General features: G+C 37.2%; 1 protein-coding gene across 1 annotated transcript in view; it reads left to right on the top strand.

The window, feature by feature from the left end:
* LOC104267451 (lysosomal-trafficking regulator-like) overlaps window positions 1-22,035 on the top strand; it is a gene marked incomplete at its 5' end in the record, with an annotated part of 34,248 nt that extends 12,213 nt beyond the window's left edge. The window contains 23 exons of the mRNA XM_009878918.1: window positions 123-329; window positions 1,608-1,784; window positions 2,284-2,360; window positions 3,292-3,480; window positions 4,180-4,325; window positions 4,403-4,499; window positions 5,160-5,221; window positions 5,600-5,655; window positions 6,680-6,832; window positions 7,169-7,413; window positions 8,156-8,222; window positions 8,687-8,843; window positions 9,211-9,351; window positions 9,791-10,008; window positions 11,339-11,569; window positions 12,240-12,429; window positions 13,313-13,449; window positions 14,181-14,279; window positions 17,698-17,837; window positions 18,159-18,256; window positions 19,864-20,020; window positions 20,231-20,302; window positions 21,695-22,035. Coding sequence (XP_009877220.1) covers window positions 123-329; window positions 1,608-1,784; window positions 2,284-2,360; window positions 3,292-3,480; window positions 4,180-4,325; window positions 4,403-4,499; window positions 5,160-5,221; window positions 5,600-5,655; window positions 6,680-6,832; window positions 7,169-7,413; window positions 8,156-8,222; window positions 8,687-8,843; window positions 9,211-9,351; window positions 9,791-10,008; window positions 11,339-11,569; window positions 12,240-12,429; window positions 13,313-13,449; window positions 14,181-14,279; window positions 17,698-17,837; window positions 18,159-18,256; window positions 19,864-20,020; window positions 20,231-20,302; window positions 21,695-21,833 — 3,255 coding nt within the window. The remainder of the gene's footprint in view (window positions 1-122; window positions 330-1,607; window positions 1,785-2,283; window positions 2,361-3,291; window positions 3,481-4,179; window positions 4,326-4,402; window positions 4,500-5,159; window positions 5,222-5,599; window positions 5,656-6,679; window positions 6,833-7,168; window positions 7,414-8,155; window positions 8,223-8,686; window positions 8,844-9,210; window positions 9,352-9,790; window positions 10,009-11,338; window positions 11,570-12,239; window positions 12,430-13,312; window positions 13,450-14,180; window positions 14,280-17,697; window positions 17,838-18,158; window positions 18,257-19,863; window positions 20,021-20,230; window positions 20,303-21,694) is intronic.
* Window positions 22,036-22,560: the final 525 nt, after the last annotated feature.

Raw genomic sequence — 22,560 nt, 5'->3', positions numbered from 1 at the left:
GAAGAGAAATCTTAATTAATGGAATCAAAATGTAAGACAGTAGTGTTTGTTTTGTAATGTGAAAATTCTGGTAAAAGGAAGCCCTAACCCTGTAGTAATAAAAAATTGTGTCTCTTTCTTAGGCCATGAGCAGAATGAATGCACCAAAGCAGCAGTGGAAGAGAATCCTCTTGTCATGTAAGGACACATTCCGTACACAACTTGGGAGGCTTCTTGTGCACAACTTGTCTTCTTCAAGGCCGCTACAAGAGAGAAAGCAAGCTTTGGAGTTGATTCATGAAGTAAACCACCAAGAGATTATGCGTGACTGTCTAAGCCCAACTTTGCAAGTAAGCTGATGTGTGTTTGAGTGAAGTGAAAAAAATGGAGTGCATGTTTTACTAATTTAGATTTTACAATTATTTAGAACTGTATATGGCTGAAGTTGTTCACTGCTGTTTTAGCAATGTTTAGTGTAATGACAAAGTTATGTCATACAAAATGCCTGCGTGTACCTGTGCAATTCCTATATTATCCTGAGGGTAGGTAGTTCTGTAAGAGAATGATAGGATTATGTCTGGATGTGTCAGCTCTGTAGCACATCAAACATCACATCTTCTGTGTAGTGCAGAAACAAAAGGTGCTACTAGTTTTCACATGAAGAATTTTACTGAGGGTGCTAGAAGCCAAGGTACCCTGAAAAAGCAGATTAAGAAGGAATTATCCTTGCTTTGGGATTCTTAACTGCAGATGTCCTGAAACTTGTGAGAACCAATTGCCACTAGAGTTTTAAGAGGCAGTCAGTTCTCAATCAAAGCAGTACTTTTCTTGTTTAGCCTTTATTAATTCTTAAAGTGGGATGATGTATTACATGTTCTTGAGTCAAATACTTGAACAATTTCTCCCTGCTTTTCTGGATTTGTCAGGAAAAAGCTTTTTTAATTGTACTCCTGCTAGTGCAAGCTTGAGCAAGTATTTCTTAGAGCTGTGATCAGGAATCTTGTATGAATGTTGCTATTTTGAGATCTTCAGGAACTACAAGCATGAAATAATTTATGCAAGACATGCCACAGTTTAAGTAACTATGTACTAAGGAGAGAAAGTACTTATTGTTTCTGATCATGTATACATTAGTCAATTAACACTTCCACCAGAAAGAGAAGAGCTGATACACTAGCAATGAGTTCTTTGGGGGAGTGTTATGTTGAGTGCATTTATGGCCTGTGTCTGCTTAGCTTCGTTATCTGTCAACTCTAATTAATCGAACAAGGTGTAGCATTCTTGGCAGGCAAAATTAGGAGTCTGTGGCACATATTTCCTGAAGTATAAATAAGGTTGTAGGAGCTGAGCACTTGGGAAAGAAACTTAGCTTTCATGTAAGCCATTTGAAAAGTCACAAGATACTGGGGAAAGGTTTATCATGTGGAGGATTAAATTCAGCATGTTCTTTCTAGTTGTATGAAAGCTTGGTGTCAAACATTAAAGTAGCTATTTTCTTTAAATCGGGCAAATTAGGAGAACTCTGTCCAGGCTGACTAGAAAAGGGAATGGAGGAAAAAACTGCTCAGTGCTGTATTGTGGAGATGAGAATGACTATGCATCTGTCTTCTCTTGCTTTCATCTTCTAGCATGGACCGAAATTAGTGCTCTATTTATATGAGTTAATGCACAATCACAGTGACGAAATGACCAAAGATGAACAAAGAGCAGCAGCAGACTTTATGAATACATTGAAATGTTGTGGCTATAAATGCATTCCCCTGAGCCCGCGACCAAAACCAGATCTAATGAAAGCTTTGAAAGAGGTTTGTGAGTAAAACCTTTACTTCAAAACCTGGCTAGATTTGAGGCAATTTTCTGTTATATGAGGTTCAGAGCTTGACTCTAGGCAGTGGTTTTCTTTGCTTGGTGCATAGCTTATGCTTTGGGGATTCTCTTTGGGATCTGAATATTTCTGTCACATACTCAGCACTTCCTAGCAAGCTCATGGGCTAATGCTTTTCGGTTAAGCATATTACTTAACCTTGGCAGAGGTGGGAGTTCATAATGACCTGCTGGTGTGTCTCATTATCAGGAAAAATATTTGTTATGGTTCCTTGGAAAAAAAAAAAGTAAAATTGTATTTTGATTGTATATATAATAAAACTGAAGTAATTGAAATGAAGTCTTGATGGTTTTAAATGCTGGGAAGATATCAGTTGATCAGTTTTGTCAGTCTTTCTTTTTTAAATTGGCATATCCTTTAGCCTCTGCTTTCTTTTGTCCACCTGAAACAAAAAAGTAATGTATAAAACTTCCATTCAGGATCAGAAGAAATACGAGATGGAAGAAGGTGTAAACAAAGCTGCTTGGGAGAAGACCATGTCCAATAATCGGCAAAAGTAAGTACTGCCTTCAAGGGGTTTGCAAGAACTCTAGAAGAATCTTCTCCTTTCAGCACACCCCGTTGCAAAGTTGCCTGTTGTGATTGTTATAGATGGTGGTGTTTTTCAAATTTTACTTTACCGTTACAAAAATGGGTTTGTTATAGGTATATGCATTTTGATAGCCTGTATAAGAAATGGCATCGTGTGAACTTCAGAATACTGAATCATTTTTTGCACATTTGGCATTTCACCCTTAGTTTTACAGCTATTGTATCACCTCTCCTGTTGCTGTGGTCTGTGCAATTAAATAAAGCCAATGTCCTTGGAGCTAACTACTGATTTTCAATGAATAAAATAACACTATATTCAGAACAGTATTTGAACACTTCTGTGAGTTACATAGACTGCTTCTACTTGGCGTAATGTAAATTTCTGTAGCTTGGGATAGACTCATATGTTATTTCCACTAATGTACATTTCATAAAATTTGCCATAAAAATCAGGTCCAAGATGTGCACATGACATGCTTCAATGTAGGCAACTGTAGTACTTGCAGACTTCAGCTTAGTCATGTCTGTCCAGATAAACAGTAAGACTTCACTATGATGAATAACTTGAGATTTGAGCAGTGGTAAATGACTGTTCTTGCTTCAGATTTTTATTGTAATGAGTATATAGAATAAGTAAAACATGCTAGTATATAGCCATTGATCATCTGATTTGCCTGTCTTGTCTTTGGCCACAAGTAACAGCTTTTTTGACGGCTAAGAAGCAGAAGGTATTCATGAGACTGAAAATCGTGAAGGCTAAGTTGCTGTTCATCTGCTGTAACAAGAACTGTGGATATCTCCTGCCAAAATGAATGTGTTTTATAAGGGGTTTTGGTGTCCTGCCTTCCATTTTCAGTGTGTTTATTTGACATTTTAAACCACAACTCTTTCCTCAGTCTCTTTCAACGTCTGGATACGAAATCTAAAGACATTTCTAAAATAGCTGGAGACATCACACAAGCTGTGTCTCTGTCACAAGGAATGGAAAGGAAGAAAGTAATCCAGCACATCAGGGGGATGTATAAGGCAGAGCTAAGTGCCAGCAGACATTGGCAGGAGCTTGTTCAGCAGCTTACCCATGATCGGTAAGTTGTTCTCTCATTTCAGTGAAAAAATCAAGAGACACATTCAATGTCTGACGTTCCACTTAGAGGCACATGAAATATAAGTGATCGTAAAATTAGTATTACTTACTCTTCCTAATCGTTTGAGGGTTAAAGCCCTGTCAAAGACTTAATTTTATTCTCCTGGTTTTTTAGGATGAGTAGCCAAGTAGTATTTCTACACCATTTAGGTTTTCTGTCAGATGCATTCTGCTTGTGCCTAACAGAATGAAGAATGCATTACATTGGTGAAACAAAACATTTTTGAGTGATTGTTGTTTGTATTAGTATTCAGACACTGAATTCTACTCCACATAGAGCAAAAGATGTTAAGTCTTGACAGGAAACCAAGCAATGATATTTTTACCACTGCGGAGCTAGTATTACGTCACGTTTGCATCAGCTGAGTTTTCAAAATAAAGTATTGGTTGCATTGTATTGCTGTTTTCGTCAGAGTTAGTAACTTCAAGAGTGGTCTTACAGTAGTAGCTCATAAGTCAGTCAGTGGGATAGATCATGAAAATAAGCTACGGAATTCTGGCTTCTGGTACTCTTTCAGAAATAAGTTTCACAGTGTGCTACTGTGAATCTTTTGCTTTCTACAATTTAAAGAAAAAACAGAATGCATAAGCATATAAACTATTTCTGTTGCCAAACTCTAACATATTTTGTTTTTTTCAGAGCGCTCTGGTATGACCCAGTCTATTACCCGACTTCTTGGCAACTGGATCCAACAGAAGGCCCAAACAGAGAGAGGCGCCGCTTGCAGAGGTGCTACCTAACTATTCCAAACAAGTATCTTCTTCCAGACAGGCAGAAACAGGAAGGTAATGATAACATCTTCCAGGAGTATAGTTGAACTGTAATGACTACTGGTGCCTTATTATTTGTGGGTTTTTTACAGGTGTGATAAAAACTCCATTATCTTACCTATTTGAAGACAAAACACATTCTTCTCACTCTTCTACTGTAAAAGATAAAGCAGCAAGTGAACACATAAGGTAAGATTTGGGTAACACCTACTTCTCCCATGAAACAATTCTTACTTTTTTTTGTCTATGTAAATATTTTTTAAAAAAATAAGTGAGATGAAGCAAATATAAAAAATTATAGGTTTTTTGCTATACTCATACTCAAAAGATTGGAGCTACCAACATGTAAATTGTTGAAGTCTTGAAACAGTATCTCCATGACTTCAAAAATGAGTAAAAGCAAATATTATCTGGTGTTATATGATGATAGGACTTCTCTGGCATAACCTGATGAGATTTCTTTACTTATTTGTCACTTAGACATCTAAAACAGGCCATGCTACTACATCTGCTAGGTCTTTCCATCAGTGTTCAAAAGCAAACTGTTTTCATCCTCTGTTTTTACCATTGTGTTACTCAACTCTACAGTTGTGTCAATTTACTCCCTATTACAGGCACTAATACTGACTAAAATAACTTCAGAGAAGATGCAAAGAAATAAATACAAATACACTAATGTGTAAGTCTAGAAAGTTGAGGTTCTATTTTCTTGCCCTCGTCAGGATTTGAACCATTGCAGTCATGGTGTTGAAAAGTCTTTCTTCAACTGTAGTCTGAGGCTGTTAGTTTTAGGTATGTGCTGAAAGGTACATAAATCCATAAGCAATAATGTGCTTTAAAATATTTCAGAGTTAATCGAAGGTGTATAAGCGTAGCACCTTCTAGAGAGACTGCTGGTGAACTGTTGCTAGGTAAGTAGAATTTTCAGTCCTCATAAATATATCTTTTTGTATAATGTGTAAGATTGCTGTGTATATAAACTTGGCTGACATTTTTTGAAGTAATTGAGCAGTGAACTGCTTCTTATGGATTACATACTTTATAGATCAGGTTTTTGCCTTTCTTCCCTACTGTCTCCATGAGAGCTGTTTGGACTGTAGTTAAGTTTTAAAGTTGCAGACCACTTGCTAAAAGATGTGGAATAATAAATTTTATTTCTGTCAAGTACTGTATTGCCCAGGTACTATTCTTTGTATTCTTAACTCCTGGACACTTTTTACACAACACTGGGGTGTGCATTATACAAGCAGTAATTCTGTGTACCTTTTTGCAACTATTTTTTCCTGCAGGAAAATGTGGCATGTATTTTGTTGAAGACAATGCTTCAGACACAATTGAAAATTCAGTAAGTATTAGAGCATATTGTCCAACTTTAATTCTTTCAAACTATGACCATAAGAAGTGTTTGTCTACTGCCACTAGGACTCTCAGGGTACTAGCTAGAGGTGTGTGGGCCAGGCCAGCCAAACTGGTAAGGTTGGGTTCCGTGTTGCTTCTGAGGTCTCTGGCTGTGGAATTGGTGGTGACAGCAAAGGACTCAAAAGATGTGGGCCTGGAGCTGGGAGGGAGTAAAGAGGGGGTGATGAGAGGTTGCTTACGCACCTTGCTCAGAGTTCATCAGCATAAGTGCGCAGAGCTTGCTTTCGTCTGCACCTGAGATAACTTGCCTTACTGGAAGCTGGAGCACGAGGAAGTACAGAAACTCACAAGTCTCTGAATTGTGCTGTACTCTACAGCATCTGATTCTTTAAGTTTCCATTACACAGGATGTTGTTGCTTCCTCTTTATCCTATACAGGAGAGGACTGTTTCATGGAGGAAACTGGAACCGATGTAATCCTTCTGATATACAAAGGCTCTGATGTATTATTTAAGATTATACATCCAACAGATACAAAGTAAAAATAAAAATCAGGATATGGGTTATAGAGCTGAAATTTTTAAATTATTTTCAGGGAGCTCTTCCTTGTATGCACTAAGCCCACAGCTCCTGTGGTTCAATTAGTTACCAGCAGCTATCTTGCTGCTTTGTCCCTTATAGAACTGTCAGAATTGAGATTTGTGGCAAAGTCCTGCTTGCTCTGGTTGGCTGTCCAACATTTTAGCTTAAGAGACAAAATGAAAATAATGGCATTGTAGGCTAGTATTGGATAGGCAACTGGAGCAGCTGAGGAGCACTCATGATGATCTGCCCATGGCCTTGAGGAGAGTGGAGCATGGGAAACATGCTTGAAGAAAATCACAACAGTGTCTTAAAGCATCACAGCAAAATTAGTTTGCCTTACTATGATATGCCATATGACTATGAACTGGCCACATCAGGAAGATGTATTTTTTTTTAAATAACTTTTCCGATTGCAAATTCTGCAGAGTTTTCACGGAGAAACTGAACCAGCATCATTTTCTTGGACCTATGAGGAAATTAAGGAAGTTCATAAGCGCTGGTGGCAGTTAAGAGACAACGCTGTGGAAATATTTCTAACAAATGGCAGAACTTTACTCTTGGCTTTTGATAATACAAAGGTAATGTGGCACTGATGCATAATAATATATCAAAGCATTTTGCTGTGTCTTCATAACATGTACATTCATGCATTAGTTTTTAAAGAGACCTGTTGCATGGATTAATTAAATTCTGTGTAATACTCGTGAAAAAACTTTGTTCAGCTAGACTTCTAGACACAGTCACATTGTAAAACACATCTCTGATGTATTAAGACATTAAAGAATCTCAGTAATAATAAACATGATTCCATTTCAGTAGGTATCTGGAAAATTGTAAATGAGAGAAACTTACTAAGTCTTGGTAGTTTGAAGCTTTTCAAATTACATTATTAAATCTGTGGTATTTTCTTCCAGGTCCGTGATGATGTGTACCACAACATCTTAACTAATAATTTGCCTAATCTTTTGGAATATGGAAACATCACTGCTTTGACCCACCTGTGGTGCACAGGACAGATTACTAATTTTGAGTATCTGACTCATTTAAACAAACATGCTGGCCGTTCCTTCAATGATCTCATGCAATATCCTGTATTTCCTTTTATACTTTCTGACTACACCAGTGAAACGCTGGACCTAAATGATCCATCTGTGTATAGGTAATATGAAATGTTTGGAACTGGTTATTTTCAAATACTTGAAATGATCATCCAGGATAGCTTTTTAACTTCACTGTACTAAGCTGCACACATATGAGTGGAAATATGCAGGGACAAACCTCATCCGTAATAACTTGGGCTTTTTTCAGTAAGTGGCTGCTTCACCTTGGATATTTAAGTAAAATGGCTAGTTTTATGTGTGTGTATATTCAAAGGATGCTGTGAATTGGACTTATATACTGTCTTAAATCTGTGGACTATTCATATCCTATTAAATAAAAGCTGTATGTTTAAATCAGTGTAATTAAAAACTTCCAGGCCAATTAGCAAAAATTAAATAGAAAACATTGTAAACTATTTGGCCAGTTACAAAATCTTATTGTCTTCATTGTGAATAGATCCAAGTGAATCATCCCACCCACCCTAATAAATTTCTGTTAAGCACATTTAACATTAGTGTGCACAAAGGTTTTCCCCTTATATGATGCCGCTGATCTGACAGAGGCACTTTGCATTTGCTTGCCTGTTGCTGTGCCGTGGGATATCCTGTGGATCTGAGTTTGCCTTTAGCGCTAACTGAAAGTGGCCTTTTTATTTTTCTGAACTCTCATGCAAAGTGCTGTTAAGCTTTGTTTGCCCTTTTCATAATATTGAAGGCCTTATTCTTAGTAATGCATTATTAAATTGTGTGAATCAGCGTTTTTATAAAAGTGACAAGCTATCATTATTACTTCTGTTACAGAAATCTGGTCAAACCAATAGCTGTGCAGTCTAAAGAAAAAGAGGATCGTTATGTGGATACTTATAAGGTAAATTGGGTAACTCTTGCTTTTTGCCTTTTTCCTGTGTATAAATAATATGAAGGCTTTAATTTTTTTTAACATATATTTATGGCAGGGGGAAGAAAGCACAAAATTTATGGAAATTCTAAGGAATGCTCATTTCTAGTATGCTGTGTTTCCTGTGAATCGCTTTCTACCATTCTTGGAACCTGTGTTTGTCTGTTCCTGTACCTGAAATCATAATTAATTTAGTCTTTTCATGTGATACTGCTGAGGAGGTTAAATTGGTGTCTTCTGACATATGAACATACATATATTTAAAGATCCCTGAAGATCAGGATGATAGCTTGTTGCTGTTTATTTGAAATTACTTCAGTGGAACTTGTGACTGTTCTTTCTGCCTGATAACAGAAAAGCTGTCTTCCCTCAAGTGCCCAAGTACTGCACATAATCCTTTGTGATCTTTTTTTTTTTTCCTGCTACTTTTCTAGTATTTGGAAGAAGAGTATCGGAAAGGAGCACGAGAGGATGACCCAATGCCTCCTGTACAACCATATCACTATGGATCTCATTATTCCAACAGTGGAACTGTGCTTCATTTCCTGGTTAGGCTGCCACCTTTTACTAAAATGTTTTTAGCCTATCAAGGTAAGTTTACTTCTGCTTGAGCTTGCCTTTCATGTCTGGGCCATGACCCAGGAATGCTCTATGTTACTCTGTTTAGCATATTTTATGAATCCCAGATAGCTGTGTTCAGTAAAGTTAAATCTGGTATGCTTTCACAGTAGACGCATTCTGAATTTATCAAACTAGACCATAAAGCTGTACCTCTTACGTTTATACCTTCATCTATGTAGAATAAACAACTGACCTGTATTTGACTTGCAGTCCAGGTGTAACACACAGTAATTGAGGCAGCTGAGAGTATTCAGAATTCTTCTGAGAGCAGTTAACTACTTGAAGTTGCAGATATGCCATCATGGATGTAACTAATTCAGTTTGGATTTCTTTACAGATCAAAGTTTTGACATCCCAGACAGAACTTTTCATTCTACCAATACGACCTGGAGACTCTCTTCATATGAATCGATGACTGACGTAAAGGAGCTTATCCCAGAATTTTTCTACCTTCCTGACTTCCTAGTTAACAGAGAAGGTATGCTAAGAGGATACCGATATATACCTATATAAACTATATACCCCAAACAGCTGTGTGTTTGAGTCTATGGGTTGAAACTGAGAACATGTATAGCCCTTGACTGAAGATGCCAAGTAGTAAATGGATGGGATAAATTTGGCACTAATTTGTAGGGTATGCTAAAAAAGCTGTTATGTAGGACTGCATACAATCATAGAATAATTTGGGTTGGAAGGGATCTCTAACATCATCTAGTTCCAACCCCCTCTGCCATGAAAGAGACATGTCCCACTAGATCAGGTTGCTTAAGGCTCCATCCAACCTGGCCTTGAATATTTCCAGGGACTTATGGGAAGTTCTTCCATAGTTGTCAGAGGTGCAGAGAAACTTCTTGATTTTTTTTTTTTTCCCATTTGCATGATAACTAAAATATTGGAACATTTACTCCCGTTTCTAGGTTTTGACTTTGGAGTACGGCAAAATGGTGACAGAGTTAACCATGTGAATCTTCCACCCTGGGCTCGTAACGATCCTCGTCTCTTCATCTTGATTCATCGTCAGGCTTTGGAGTCTGACCACGTTTCCCAGACAATCTGTCACTGGATTGACTTGGTGTTTGGTTATAAGCAAAAAGGCAAAGCTTCTGTTCAGGCTATTAATGTCTTTCACCCTGCAGTAAGTATTTGTTAAGCAGTGAGTTTGTTCGTTGTCCTTAGTAACTTAATGGGGGAAAGTTCAGTCTGACTTGCTTGGAAAACATCCAGTATGAAGCAAGATCCCTTGCTCGTGACGGCTTTAACCGTTTCAATGCAGAACTGATAAGATCCCAGGGCCTATTGTGGGACTTAGTGAATCTGTGTTTCTCTTTCTTGCCTGGAGGTAGGTGCGGGGGATGGTCAGGTATGGGGTCTAGACTTTCTGGATAGTTGTTTGCAGTGGTGTACAGGTATGTTTGTGTGCATCTGCTTCCACCTCAAAGAAGTGTTTCATTTAGGCAGATTGTGCTGCAGCTTTTGATATAAGTACAATAGTTCATTTTGTCCTGAGCTCATTATTTGTGGTCTTCCCTTCATAGGCATCTTGTTTTGTCCCTCTAATGAGCACTTTCCCCTCCAGTAAACCTAATTTTAAATGAGTCTTCATTTAATGTGAAGACTTCCAGAATTTCACTACTGAATTGTAACATGCATATCTTGGACTGCATTCTCTAGCTTCAGTCCTTGCTATCACAAGGTTTGTTCAGCAAGGCAGTCCTGCTTTCAAATGTATTCAAATGTGTTCATGTATTTAGTGTTCATTCTACAGCTGGAAGAGCTAATTAAACAGTAGTGTTTGGCAGTGGTGACTGCCTTTTTTTCTTTTTTTCCCCCCAGCTGCCATCCAAACGCTTTCCTTCCTTTTCCTTTTTTTGTGTGCTTAAGTATTGATTTAGTTACTACCTTAATTATCAAATATTAAGTTTATGTGCTTTCATTTTTTTTTTAAAGTGAAAAGTCAAGGCCTTTGTCAGTGTGACAGAGGAAAAGTATATGGTAGAGAGGCATGAAAGGCAAGTAGGGAAAAGAAAGAATTTCTGTTCTCCTGGAATATGAAGATTCTCCCACCCTCCACACCCTGAACCAGAAATTTAATATATTAATTAAAAAGAGGTACAGAGTACTATGTCAATGTTTCATCATCAGCAACCCTTCTGGTTTTTTTACAGATTAATAAAGGTGTACTAAGAAAACCTCTTTGACAGAACTTAGTCAAAGCTGTAGGAGCAGCTCACATGATAAATCTTAATGTAGTTATTTCTGATAAAGAAGTGGTGACAAGGTTACTCTTATTGTCCCTTTAGTCAGCACCGCTGTTTTGGGATGGCTTCTGGTCCAAGTCTTAACCAAAACCTGGAGAGTCTGCCTCTAAATTTGTGTGTGTTGAGGAAGCTTTCCCAAAGACAAAACCAGATGAGCTTATTCTTGCCCCTTCCCCCACTCCCCCTTTATTTTTTTTTCCTCTTTAGACCTATTTTGGGATGGATGTTTCTGCTGTTGAGGATCCTGTTCAGAGAAGAGCCCTTGAAACAATGATTAAAACCTATGGGCAAACACCTCGCCAGCTCTTCCATGCAGCACATGTTAGCAGACCTGGATCCAGGCTTATCATGGAAGGAGAACTTCCTGCTGCCATGGGATTACTTGTGCAGTTTGCTTTCAGAGAAACCAGAGAACACACTAAAGAAATAATATATCCAGTACGTCATTTTGACTTGCAAGATGGTTTAATTAACATTTATATGCTGTAATTTTTGTACCCTTATGTTTACAGTTACCTTCCTAAAGCTGCAACTTCCTACCCATATTGTAAAGAAAGCACACAAAATTAGTAAAGTGATAGTGCAAATTATTTTCATGCATTTATGATATATATTTGTGTTTTTATATATATATTTATCATACATAGCAAATAAGTGTTGGAAAGCATTTTGCGTAACCAGTTTTATACTTTCCATGATAAATTCTGGAATATGTAAGCTAAACCTATAGTAGGTAACACATACTATGCTTTTTTCCATCACTATCTACAGACAATTTAACTTTCTTCAATTCAAACACTTGTTTTCCCTAAAGTTCAGTGAGAAACTGAATCCTTACATTTAAAGAAATTGGTATTTTTCACTACACCACCTGAACTTCAAGCTTGCTATCTCAGCCCTTAAAGAAGTGGGAGTATTCCCTTAATAGTTTAGCTGATAATACTACAGTGCTTCATACTTGTCTTTCTAGTATTTTTAGAATAATTCAGTAGTCTTTACCATGTGATTGCTTACAGAAATATTTCATTACCAAGGGAGAGTCATTCATATATTTTTCAGAAAACTTTTTATGCCCTTTTAATTTGAACCTTATTTGTGTTTGGTTTAGAGTCCATTACCATGGATAAAAGGCTTGAAGTGGGGAGAATATGTTGGTTCCCCAAGCGCTCCAGATCCTGTTGTCTGCTTTAGCCAACCACATGGAGAAAGGTTCGGCTCTCTCCAGGCTTTACCAACAAAAGCTATCTGTGGTTTGTCCCGCAAATTTTGCCTTTTGATGATATATAGCAAGGAGCAAGGTATGAATTTGTTATCTACATGCACAATACATACAAAAATGAGCCATAAAAAAACCACCAAATCTAATGCTACTATTATTCTCCAGTGAACTTCCCAGACTTAGTCACATTTGCCAAAGATTGATTTATAAATCTAGTAACAGCTTCCACATGTGGTGTTTTTCTTGGAGAGTCGATTTTCCTTGTAATTTTCAAAACTACGTACAGGCATCCCATAATTAAGTTGAGTCTTTTCGTTGAAATGACTGAATTATCAGGATTTAACTTTAGAACTTGCCAGCACATTCAGTCAAAGAAGAATGAAGAACAGATGAAAAGAACATGTGACAAAAGCAAGGAGAATTAAAGGAACCAGGTTTTAGAGGTACAGAATGAGAAAAGTTATTAGCAAAAAGCAGAGGTGAAGGATTTTCTGCTTTCAGATAAACTCCTGGGAGGGATTATTACTGATAATATACAAATTGGTTCTCTTATCTTCTTTAGTTTTCTTTGTAACATGTAGTAAAGATTTTTAAAAAGTAAGTATCTTCATGTTTAGTCAACAAAAGTAACGTTGTTATGAACAATCATTTCTCTAGCTGTGTTGTCAGCCTCTTCCCCTTTTCTCCATTACCAATATAAGCAAGATTTCTTCAAAAACGCTTGGTCTAGGTTGCAAGCTGTCTGTGGTGAACACCCGACTATTTACATAGCCTCTGAAAACTATGTTTGTAATATGTTACAGATTAAGCCATAGCCTAACAAAAAATACCTTTCTGAAACTTTGGGGGTTTTTTGTATTCTAGCTTCTGGTAAAATGTGGCATTGAGATTTTTATTGTTGACTATCAAAGTGATCAGCTTCTTGTTGTACATGTGACACAATATTATATGCCTTGCTTCAGGTGTGAGAAGCATGCACAGCACTGATATTCAATGGTCAGCTATCCTGAGCTGGGGATATGCCGATAACATTTTACGACTGAAAAGCAAGCAAAGTGAACCTCCAGTAAATTTTATACAGAGTTCACAGTTCCATCAGGTAAAAAAAAAAAAAAAAAATCAGTCTCTTGGTCTTCAATTTAATATTGCTAGTTTAAGTGGTGGCATGATTTGGCAGTAGGTACTTTTCCTTTCATTCTTCTTGGAGATGAGCATCCAAACACAACTGTCTTTAATTGGTATTATTCTCCCTTTTGGACTGTGTCCCTCATTGCTCCAGTGGATCTTGTTCCTGGATGTGTTACTGTACTAGGTGAAAAACCTTTTTTGCATGCATTTAAATTCTGCAGCTTTTCTCTCCTGTGGCATATTGGTGTGCATTTATAAATGTTTACATTTAAGGAAAATTACAATTGTGCCTCGCATTAGAAGCAGAACTTCACTTTAATTTAGGATTCCTCTGAAAAGAATGTCTAAAAGATTGTTAGGGAATGCTGCATAATCTCTGTTAGGCTGCGGTGGTTGGTGAGATTCTACCAAAAAGATTTTGGCTCATGATGCTTCTATAGATCTAAAAATCTGTGGTAGTTCACTGTTCTCTATATGTGAGTTTTAGGCTACACAGGATTTCCCTCTTTGTTTCTGAAGTAATAATAAATATGACCTAGAGCAGGTACATTTTAACTCTTGTATTGCTTTAGCTTAGGTGTTTTCCATGGATTTCCTTAGGATAATCAATAAAGGATCAGTCTGACCAAATGCTATGGCATAACAAAAATAGCAGTTACAGTAGTTTCTGTTCTGATTTTCTCTGGCTTTTTGTTTTTCCAGGTAACAAGTTGTGCTTGGGTGCCTGACAGTTGTCAGCTGTTCACAGGTAGTAAATCTGGTGTCATCACCGCATATATGAACAGATTCCCTAGCAATACGGTAAGTTCCATTGGATTTAATATTTAAGCATTTAGCTGTATTCACTATTACATTCTTGAACAGGAAAAGTGAGAAAAGGAGAATGTTACATTCAGGACAACTGCTAAAAAGATTGAGTGCTTGTTTAGTATTTGTTTTTGAATAAATTTTGAATTTTTATTTTATTTTTGAAAGGATCCTTTTTGCCATTGTTAAATAGATTTAGTTCAGCATATTTATTTGTGGGTTTCTCTTCAGCTGTTGTTCACATACTGCTAGATTTCTAGTAAGCCCTCATCATCTGAATGCATAATGGATTGTACATATGCTCTGACTATATTCAGGCCAGGGCTTGGAACCGAAGCTCTGGCACAGTGAAGCTCACTACATTAAGGAACTTTTTCTGTGAAGGAAGCCTTTCGAAGCCTTAACTGAAATTGTGGAATGCATTTCCCTAAAGTAAACAGCATTTCAAATGCAGAAGGCACTTTACAGCACAGAGAGATGGGATGAAACCTCAGACAGCACATATATTAACCTCTAAGCCTCTTCCCTTTATCATATTCCCCAAGCGAAAAAGCTGTAAGGAGGCATGGGAGAAAAGTGACTTGCATTACTTAATGCATTAGCGGAAGATACTAGTAGAGATCAGCCTGATACTATGTGGTAATAAGCATAATATTGAAAGCATAAATAGAACTCAAAATTCACTTTCTGGTCCAGGCTGAGTTTCTGAGCCTCTGTTTGACTTTCTCTAGCAGTAACTGCTACTTGTCATAGTTTTAACAAAGAGTTTGCAACTTTCTTGACAGGTCCTTTTAGGCGTGTCTACAGGATTACCCATAGTAACGGCTAAAGTAAATTGATTTCTCAAATTTAGCTTGATACAGGTATTGGCAAATGTATCTATGATAACGTACTGCTTTTGATGCTCTTGAATCGCTGCATGGGCTAGAGAGAACCTTGATATGACCTGCTACAATGGTGGCCAGCAGTAGATGCTTAGACTGGGAAAAGCACAACCATACGATGATTTCTTCCTTGGCTTTCTTTTACATTCTGGTGATCTGTCACTCAGATTTCCTGAGCTCAGCAGCATTTTGAGTTTAAAAAAAATGGAATAGAGCTTGAAGCCTGCAAGCTTAAGTCAGTTGGTTCTTAAGTCAGGCACGTTACTTGTTCACCAGATACTAAAAAGAAATTCAATATACTTGCCTTCTGCAATACTAAAAAGAAACTAGTAGTGGGGTAATGATTCTTAAGTTCCCTGCATTTCCTAGGAACAGGTGATTTTTATTCAGCTGCACAGATGTTGGCTTTGAGATTATCTTTGCTGATTTTCTCAGCACTGACAATTTTACATGCCCCAGGCAGACTGACCTTGTGCCAGTTTTGTAGCTCCCGTTGTTGAGTTACCCAAGTCAGGGCTGCAGGGAATGCAAATGTGCTTCCTGGCATCTGTTCTGGATGCATCTTGTCAGCTGTTCGGTGAGCAAGTGAACAGTTTGTTATAATGTAATACTTGAAACATTAATTTTTTGCCCTGTTTCATGCTTATGTAAATTCAATGCAAAGGCATAAAACAGGTATGTTGTTAGTTGGATATGGGAATTTGAAGGCATGATGTCAGAATTCAAAAAATACCTCTGTGTTGTCCTTCAGATGCTCTGTTTTTCCTAGCCCTTGCTCAAGATGGTCAAACAACTAATGAAGCACTGCTTTGAAACTGTGATCTATCTTGACAGTGAGTCATACCTTCACTGAAACCTCAACTCAGGGTTTTTGGTTTTACAGATTACTCTGGCTCTCACTGTCTGTTTGCAAGACAACTTTGATAGTCAGAAAGAGAGCTCTTTAATGATCCATTTGAGTAAAGCTGTGCAGTGATAACAAATTTTCCACTTGTGTCACAGGTGTGATCATCTGGGGTAATCAACAAAAAGACCTGCTATTTAAATGTAGATTACATACCTGCATGTTTTTCCATGTCTAGATACTGTTTTAGTGGTTGTCACCTAGAAGCAAGTGGGGAGTAAAAAGGGGATGGTGTTTTGGTCTTAAGGTAATTATTTCATAACTTTAGACCTTCATACAGTTGGTGCTAAAATTCCTGTTTGTCTCACTACAATAACCCAGTGAAGAATCACTAAACCGTTGCTATTAGTAATATAGAGACAGGCTGCTAAAGGGAAATCCTGCCTTCAGTTTAAGTGTTGAAATGATCAACAGCAAACACTTAAAGGAGAGGAGCACAGTAAAAGGGTCATCAGAGTCAGTTCTTCAGGAACCCAGAAGTCTCAATTGTGGCTATTATGGAAAAATTTGGTATCTTTTTTTTTTCCCTCTACAATGAACAAGGTTTAAAGGATCTGCACAGGTGAACTACCACATGGTTCTGAGAATGGCAACTGGATAATTTCCCAAGTGTCCTACTTGGATGGGATGCTCCGTAGTAAGAACAAAGTAACAGATCTTCCTGTTACCAAAAGTATATTAGCTTTGACAGTGTTACATATATATATATTGTCCCTTTTAGTGCAGAAAGACATGTAAATTTTCTGTAAACTAAAGCATATGCATAGTTTTATCTTGTCTGGTTTTATTTTCAAGCTTTTTGTAGATGGGCTATGTGCATCGTGTACCCTCATACAAAAATGCAGACAGTGTGCTCTGACGCGTTTGAGGAAACAAGCAGAAAAATGTTCCTTTCTTTCACAAAGATTAATCCGATCTCTGTACAGCAAGTTGTCTTAATTAAAGCATTAGTATTCTGATTAAGCAGCTGCTTCAACTTAGCTAGTTTTCAGGAAATCTGAATTGTTTCCAGTGATGTAACTTGAATAAGAAGTGTTGTTTAGTGTTAAATTTGCAGCTTTAATTTTTATCTAGCAGTTTCTGTATTTAAAGTTCACTTCCTGCATATTTTTTTTAACTTGGTATCACTGAAGGACTTGGCACCAACTGGAGAGATTCCTAGTAATTTCCTGTACAGAGAGTGATAACTGCTTAGCTGGGTTTTCCTTCTGTTTCCAAGTGCTTGTTTTAGATGCTAAAATATTGGAGACTGTCATTTTGCTGTCATGTGGAAATACCAGTCTTGCAGAAAGCTAATCAGATGATTTCAAGGTGTGTAACAGAGACAGAAGCAGTACCATAGTTCTTCATTTCAGTTCATTGGACCCCATTAAAATGTTTGCTTAGTCTATAACACTGGAAGCAAAAAGTTGAACATGAATGATACACATGGCTTATTGCATTATAAAGCATTAAACATAATAAAGCATTTACAACGTTGATAAACTGATGACGTTTAAAAGCAGTGGGAACCATTTTTTGAAATCTCAGAAACTTGTCCCTAGGTTTATCCTTTTCAGAAAAAAAAAAAAAGTATTAATTTCCTTTTTCACAAGAGTTCATGTTTTATCTTACTGTTTTTCAGCCTTCGGAGATAGAAATGGAGTCACAAGTCCATCTGTATGGTCACACAGCAGAAGTAACAGGCTTGTTTGTATGCAAACCGTACAGTATAATGATAAGTGTCAGTAAAGATGGAACCTGCATTATATGGGATTTAAACAGGTACATATATATGGAACAGGGACAGATATATCTAACTTTTTCCAAAGGTTTTCTTATAAATTACTGTTTTCCATCCCTTGAGTTCATCTTCACCTTTTTTAAATTAACTATATTTGTTCTGTGTAGATCTGAATGTGAAGTCAGACCCTTACTGGTTTTTTTTCCTGCCATGAAGGGTGTTGAAATTCTAGAATGAATATGAAAAATGTCATCATAGTGCAAGCTGCTGATTGAAATTAATGTAACTTAATTATTTTCCTCAAAGAACCTTTTCTGTGTTTGAGTCAGAACTTTAGGTTTATTCTCTCTTATTTTCTTCAGGCTGTGCTATGTCCAGAGTCTGTCTGGACACAAGAGTCCTGTGACAGCAGTTTCAGCGAGCGAAACAACTGGTGATATTGCAACAGTTTGTGATTCAGGTATATTTGGTGGTTGAGGAAACTGTTTTGATCTGCACACCAAATAAATCGTGACACTTGCTATTAAACTAGTTACCTGAGTGTATGTCCACCATCTGAGGATACATTTGGTCAAATAGAAGGGCTATCTTTTTAATTATTTTTTTTTTTACATAGGATCATAGACATTTCTCCAGAAATTATTAGGCAGATGTTTGAGTAAAATGTAGAGATATAATAGCTAACAGCTTGAAATCTCAGCAGATTCCTGGGAGACCTAAATTCTGTGAAGTTGGCTGCTTTCATTTTAACAGAGATTTGTTATCAAAGGTACAGTTTTTCAGGGGAGTACAGTGTATTAGAAAAACAGCATTTTTATTTGCTCTATCAGTTTAAGTGCTTCCTATCCCCACAAGCAAATATAGACCTTCCCCCATCTTATTTTAAAGCAGGTTTTTGTACGTTCTTGTTTTTCACACAGACCTGTTTCCAGATGAGAGCATTAAGACCTATTTGAGCAGTGGCTTTTTGTGTATTTCATAACTGGGATACTCATTGACTTGAAGATTGACTGTGTGCTACCAGACTGTGTATTGCTAAAGCAGGGCCGAGCCAGAGTCCACATACCATTTGGCTGTCTATAAGGATACCTGTGTGTATTGTGGTAACTTGAGGCTGGGCTTGGGGGGAATAGGAATAGTCTCCATCTAAACGACAGAATATTGTTCCATTGATCCAAGGAGGTACAGAATAAAAAGGAAGAGAGCATAACTTCATTTATCCATTTTGTTACAAGACAGTTACTGACTTGGTTCTCACTTTAGCCGAATTTTCTTTCTCTTTTGCCTTGAGTAAGATAGGTCTTAAATACTGAAGTATGTTTTAGCCACCTTTTCTTACTTTAGTCCTCCACAGACTGAACTGAAACTAATATAGTTCTGAATCTGAGGAGGGCAAAAAAAATGAAAAGGGAAAAAAAAAAAAGGTAAAATAGCACAGTCTATAGTATTAAAGGACAAGAGGAAATTATTCTGGCAGTCTCAGTTTTAAAGTTTTTTAAATTACATGGAGACTTTGAATGACACTTCTGTAGCTCACAAACAGTTTATTTTTTTCTGGAAAAGATTGTATTCTTTGATTCGTAAGGAACATGAGTTTCAATCCCTTTTAAAACAAAGCAGTAGCTGATTATTAGCTTCTTTGATAAATAATCCCAGATAATCACCTACAATAACTGTGCTTGCTGCTTTTAAGTATTTTGCTTCAAATGAAAGCCAGGGTACAGGAACTAGCTATTTAAAGTAGATAGCGTAAATTCCCTCTTATGGCTTCCCTGTTAGTACATGAAAATTGCTCATTACAAGTCAATTGCTATAGCATTTTGTAAGTACAGTGTTCCATAAATATGAAGTGAGGTCTTCTAAATCACTGTAGTGGCTTGGTGGTTTGCATGCTTCCTGTCACAAAAGGAGGGAAGAGGTAATTGTTTACTACGGCACATGTCACTGAGTAATTTAAACCTTCTGATCTTCAAAGTTGAATTCTTTAACACTTCAAGACTCTATTGCTTGGACCTCGCTGTGGTCTAGATTTCTTTTTTAATAATCCCAGGCTATGTTCTGTTGCAGTTGGAGGGGGTAGCGATTTGAGGCTTTGGACGGTTAATGGTGATCTTGTGGGACATGTGCACTGCAGGGAAAGTATCTGCTCTGTTGCTTTCTCTAACCAGCCGGAAGGAGTGTCCGTCAACGTGATTGCAGGGGGGCTTGAAAATGGAGTTGTAAGGTAAGCATTTGAAACTTTTGTTTATTAAAATGCTTCATACCTTAAGCTCACAGTTTGAGAGTGTGTAGCCAAACATCATGCTGATATTTGGCTTTAAAAAAGATGGACAAGCTGTTGTTCAGTTTCTGGTCTTAGTAGTTGCTAACCAGGTTGTGTTTATCACCCAAATATTTGTAAAATTAAATATAAAGAAAAATTACTTTCTTTCAGACTGTGGAGTACATGGGACTTGAAGCCAGTACGAGAAATAACATTTTCAAAGTCAGCCAAACCTATTATAAGGTAAAAAGGTCTTAAGTATAAAATAAATTAATTTTTGTCTTTGGAAAGAAAGAGAAAACCAACCCACAACAAAATAGCCTTGAGTGTTGAATGTGGATTTGACATGAGAACAGGAGGTAAACACCCATGTCTAAAAGAGCAAAGCAATCCCACTAATTATTCATGAAAGCAAAATGAGCACAAATGTACTGTATTTGTAATGACAGTAATAACTAGGTTCTGCTGCTGGCAGATGGAAATTAGCAGGATTCCCCTGAGAAATGAACAATAAGTGCTCTTCTTAAGAATAAGTTTAATATTTAAGTTTAATATTTTTTTTTTCCCCAGAATCTGTGTAAAAATCATGAGATAATCTTAACTTTGCCAGACTCTGAGTTTTTCACTTACTTCTGAGAGAGAAAAATGCTGTATTTTTCCTGACTACTTTCTTCCTGATCCTGGAGGGAAACAGTAGAGAAAGGAGTAAAGGAAACTCAGAGGAGCCTGGAAGCTGCCATTTTGAAGTGCTCATGTAATTTTCTCTGACTCCCCTTGATGATAAGCAGAATTACTCTTATGCCAAAGTGTTTTCAGAACACAGTCAAAGCCTCTGAGTCTTTGATATCCCCAGCGGTACAGCAGTCTGCACAGAGGTCTTAAAAGTTACGCCCAAAAATGTATCATCTTAATGTTAGCATAGTAACAAATCACTCTGAAAGTTTTTCACTATTGCTGAAATATCATTTAAAACCCAAACTGCTAATTGCTATTCTTTAGAAACATTAAGTGTTGTCCGATAGCAGTTGCGGTCTTTGTTACCTACTTCAAGGAGCATATTTCAAAAAGCTTGTTAATAATGATTTAGGGGCTATTGAATAATTTAAAGTTTCCTGCTTAAATGAGACAGAAAATGGATGCTGACCTTCATGCTCTCTAACATTACCCGTGGCATGACTGAAGGGCTTTACGACGGTTAGAGCTCAAGAAATGCCTGGCTGAACAAAAGTCCTGTGCTGTGCTATGAAATGGGATGGATTTGCTTTCTGCCTTTGTCAGCAAGTTCAGAGGGCACAGAGTTCTGCTGCTGAAAAGTCTTCCTTTCAGAAGTAGAAGGGGCAGCCCAGGGAGAGAGGAGGATGCTCCTACCAATCCTACCCTCGTCTTTGACGCTGCAGAGAAACAAGTACTAAAGTGCGTGCCATGCTCAAGTGCTGGGCAAAGCTGTAGTTCAGCCTGTTTGGTTACAGAAAAGAATAAGCTGGTATATGCAAAGATATTACTATGGCAATGTACTCACAGGGTCTCCCCTGAGAGCTTATCATTGTTGGCTATACTCTTACAGCTTTTTAATGTCTTCTAGCATTTAGAATAGCCAAATCTGATATAAAAATAGATTGTCTTTTTGTTTTTCAGCCTTACATTCTCCTGTGATGGTCATCACTTGTTCACAGCTAATAGCGATGGAAATATTATAGCCTGGTGTCGCAAGGACCAGCAGCGCTTGAAGTTACCCATGTTCTATTCATTCCTTAGCAGCTATGCAGCTGGGTGATGACTCTTTTTGCTGCTAACTCATATCTCTGATGCACTTTAAATCCAAAATAGATTATAGAATCTCTTATTTAATTGGGGTTTGAAGTAGCTTGAATGTATCTCGAATGACGGAATAGATTTATTTTTTAAGAGTGGCCTAAGGTGGTTGTAAAATTAGGTACGTGCATGCACAAACTTGAAGCATATCCAGGTCAACAGGAAGCTCTGGTCATTTACTCCAATACCAGCAAAGTGACTCATAAATGCTCTAACATACAAGTCAAAATGCTGCAATATAAAACATAATAGTATTTTTTTTAATCGCTTCTTAGACAGAAGTATTAAAAAAAGATTGATAATGCTTATTCTCCCTCATATGTTGTACAATATTGGCAGTGTAAAGTTCTGTAAATATCTACTAAAATGTTAGCATATATAAATCTGATTAGTTGAGCGTGGTATAGCTAGCTCTGGGATAAGCAACCCAAAACTTAAAATTCCAAGACCACTTAAAATTGCTTTTTTTGAGAAGCAAAAAACTGAGTAGGTGCTTTTTGCACCATCTTATGGTATTGTAATGCGAAAAATTGTATTTCTGTTATCTTTTTTGCCATCTTCTCTGTTAGTGTAATAGCTTTTACAACAGGCAAAAATATTTGTCTTGGCGATGGGTAGACACCTCATGGAATCATGAAGCAATAGTTAGATCATGTTTTGTTTTTTATTGTAATGTTAACTCCCTAACT

Source organism: Apaloderma vittatum, unplaced genomic scaffold (genome assembly GCF_000703405.1).
Source record: "Apaloderma vittatum isolate BGI_N311 unplaced genomic scaffold, ASM70340v1 scaffold13491, whole genome shotgun sequence".
Taxonomy (NCBI): domain Eukaryota; kingdom Metazoa; phylum Chordata; class Aves; order Trogoniformes; family Trogonidae; genus Apaloderma; species Apaloderma vittatum.
This window is presented reverse-complemented; position numbering and strand designations above follow the sequence as displayed.